At 35.0% G+C, this 2,500-nt stretch overlaps 1 protein-coding gene across 7 annotated transcripts in view; it reads right to left on the bottom strand.

Annotated features, from left to right (window-relative positions):
* rush (rush hour) overlaps nucleotides 1–2,500 on the bottom strand; it is a 37,090-nt gene that overhangs the window by 16,807 nt on the left and 17,783 nt on the right. For 5 of the 7 annotated variants that reach the window (XM_027382565.2, XM_027382566.2, XM_070136565.1 and 2 more), the window contains exons 5-7: nucleotides 2,356–2,462; nucleotides 903–1,065; nucleotides 30–314 (exon numbers count right to left, since the gene is read on the bottom strand). In XM_027382565.2, the coding sequence (XP_027238366.1) occupies nucleotides 30–314; nucleotides 903–1,065; nucleotides 2,356–2,462 (555 nt within the window). The remainder of the gene's footprint in view (nucleotides 1–29; nucleotides 315–902; nucleotides 1,066–2,355; nucleotides 2,463–2,500) is intronic. The other 2 variants (XM_070136569.1, XM_070136568.1) reach the window with 1 other exon arrangement.

The following is a 2,500-nucleotide window of genomic DNA, read 5'->3' as shown; positions in this document are numbered from 1 at the left end:
AAGATGAAACCTTAAGTGATTGACTCTACCAATGTCATCCCACCACAGGGTGGGTGGAAGGGCATCATCGTCTTGCTTGTCGTTTGGATCCCCAAACAAGTCGCAAGGAATGTCAACAAGATCAGTCCCAATGCCTCCTTCCTGTTTATCCTTGTCCTCCCCAGTTCGGGCTCTGGAGGTGCGTCTGGGAGGGGGAACTGGACCCAATTCCACGTTTGGATCCTCCAACTGTGCGATGCTTATGTCCTCGTTGGAATCACTGTCCTTTCCTATGTCCTCACCCTCTAATGTGATGTCAATCATTCTACCTGCCACTGCCAATTACACAAACCTCTTGATCAACCAAAGTTAAATGCATACATAATGCATGACAAAGATCCACCTGTAAACTAAAAAAGCAAGAAAGACATGCATTGCCTAAGATAAGACAGAATAAGAATTTTTTGCAATGAAAGGCATTACTCCCTCACAAAAAAATATCATACCACAAGTTTGTTCCTAAAATATGTAAAAATAAAAAAACAGAAGATATGAAAAATAATGCTACACATATATTCATGCACATACAAGAGTTCAAAAGCATTTCAAACAAAAGCCCCTTTCAGCTTTCATCCAAATTAGGCAAAAAGTATTAACTGCATAGAAAACAAAATTTTCAAATTCCCTGTAAATAATAATTAAAATAAAATTCAGATTATAAACATGCTAAATATAAATAGTCTCTAATTCCTATAAACTGCATTGTATAAAACAGTCATACCCTTGAAAAAGCAAGCCATTATTTTAAAAGAAAAAAGACAGTTTGATAATGTTATAGATGAACTACTAAGCATGCATCTTCCACAAGAAACTACTTTTTCCATCAAAAAAGCAAACCAGGATTACTGGAGAAAAATACTTACTTGAGTTGATGGGTGTCTCATTTCCAGTCTCTGTCTGCGCTGAGGACAATTCATCATAGCAAGTAAGACACACACGGAGGGGCTTGTTGGACTGATGGATCAACAAAACCTTCTTGCTAGAGCATGGTCCACACACTACTTTTCCACACTTGCGACAATGATGCTGTAAAGATTGTTAAATAAGAAGCCATCCTGGGAATTTAAAAAACAAAGACTATTTCCTATAATGAAATGAATGTGAAGTTTCTTTAGGAGAAGAACCACACCAGAGTTGTTCTCCTAACACAAAACACTTCATGAAAGAGGACAATTGAAGACCAAGCCAATGAGGAAAATAAAATATATATTGTAAGGCATAAAGATAATATGAATACGTACTGGATGAATGGAATATCAGAAACAAAAGACAAAACCTCTCATAAGATAGACTGCCAAAAAAGAACTACAATTATAAAAAATCAACTTGAATTTTCAGTGACCTAGTAATCTACTGCTTGCCTGTTAGTATACAATGAATGCAAAGAAAACATATATATATATATATATATATATATATATATATATATATATATATATATATATATATATATATATATATATATATATGCATCTATCAAAGAACATTCAAAATCTGGAATGAAGTACACTATTTGAAAAATTGCTACTAGAAATAATGATTCTCAGAAAGCTATTACGGGAGAAATTTGAAAAATCTATCATGATTAACCATCTGAGGGTAATATTCAAAAGCTGAAGCATGTACAAAAGAAGAAACTCTGGCAGAAGTTTGAAGTAAAACCTATGGCAACTTTGAAGAGAATAAGTAAAAAGCATACTAATAATGAAGGCTCAGATGAAGACAGGATAATTAAACTTCAGTTGAGAGAAAGCAAGTAGCAAAATGTGCTGGAAAAGCAGCAATGTCAAATAATAACTTTGAGGCATCATTGCCACTACTAACTAAAAAAACATTATGATCTTGTGATTTGTATGATAAAGGGAAGATGTGATATGTTTAGTTCAAATCCATTAGCTTCATTTCAAGAGAGCAGCTGTTTAGGCCCTGATACTACTTCAAGTACACACAGACACTTTAGTGTAATCATAACTGAACTTCCTGACGTGGTGCTGGTAGCTACTGTGAAAATTTTTTTGGAAAAAAAAAATCACCATTAATGCTGCAGAATCTAATTCATGTTAAGTGACTTTAATAATGAGAATACAAGCTGTTTAGGTACATACACAATCATAATTTTCAATATGGTAAAAATTACACAAATAAACACAGAAAGGATCTTGCGTGCACTGAAAAATTACCCACCATATCAAACGAATCAGAAAAAAAGCAGGGGAAAAAAAGGAAGGAATAAGAAAATTAAATAACAAATCTAAATAGAAGTGCCAAGCAACAGCCATCAGACAACTAAACACTCACAAGCAAGAACTCCCTTACCCTTCTATTGATAAGAGTGAACTGGGTCTTCTTGCAATGCATGCACACCTGCGTCTCACCGTCTGGTACCCACACAGCAGCGTGTTTCTCTGCCGCCTTCTTGCCACCTGCACATTACACATTACTACATGAAACAGGGGTTTGG

This window comes from Penaeus vannamei, chromosome 22, assembly GCF_042767895.1.
Source record: "Penaeus vannamei isolate JL-2024 chromosome 22, ASM4276789v1, whole genome shotgun sequence".
NCBI classification, from domain to species: Eukaryota; Metazoa; Arthropoda; class Malacostraca; order Decapoda; family Penaeidae; genus Penaeus; species Penaeus vannamei.
Note: the sequence above shows the minus strand (reverse complement) of the source record. Positions and strands in the feature narration are given on the sequence as shown.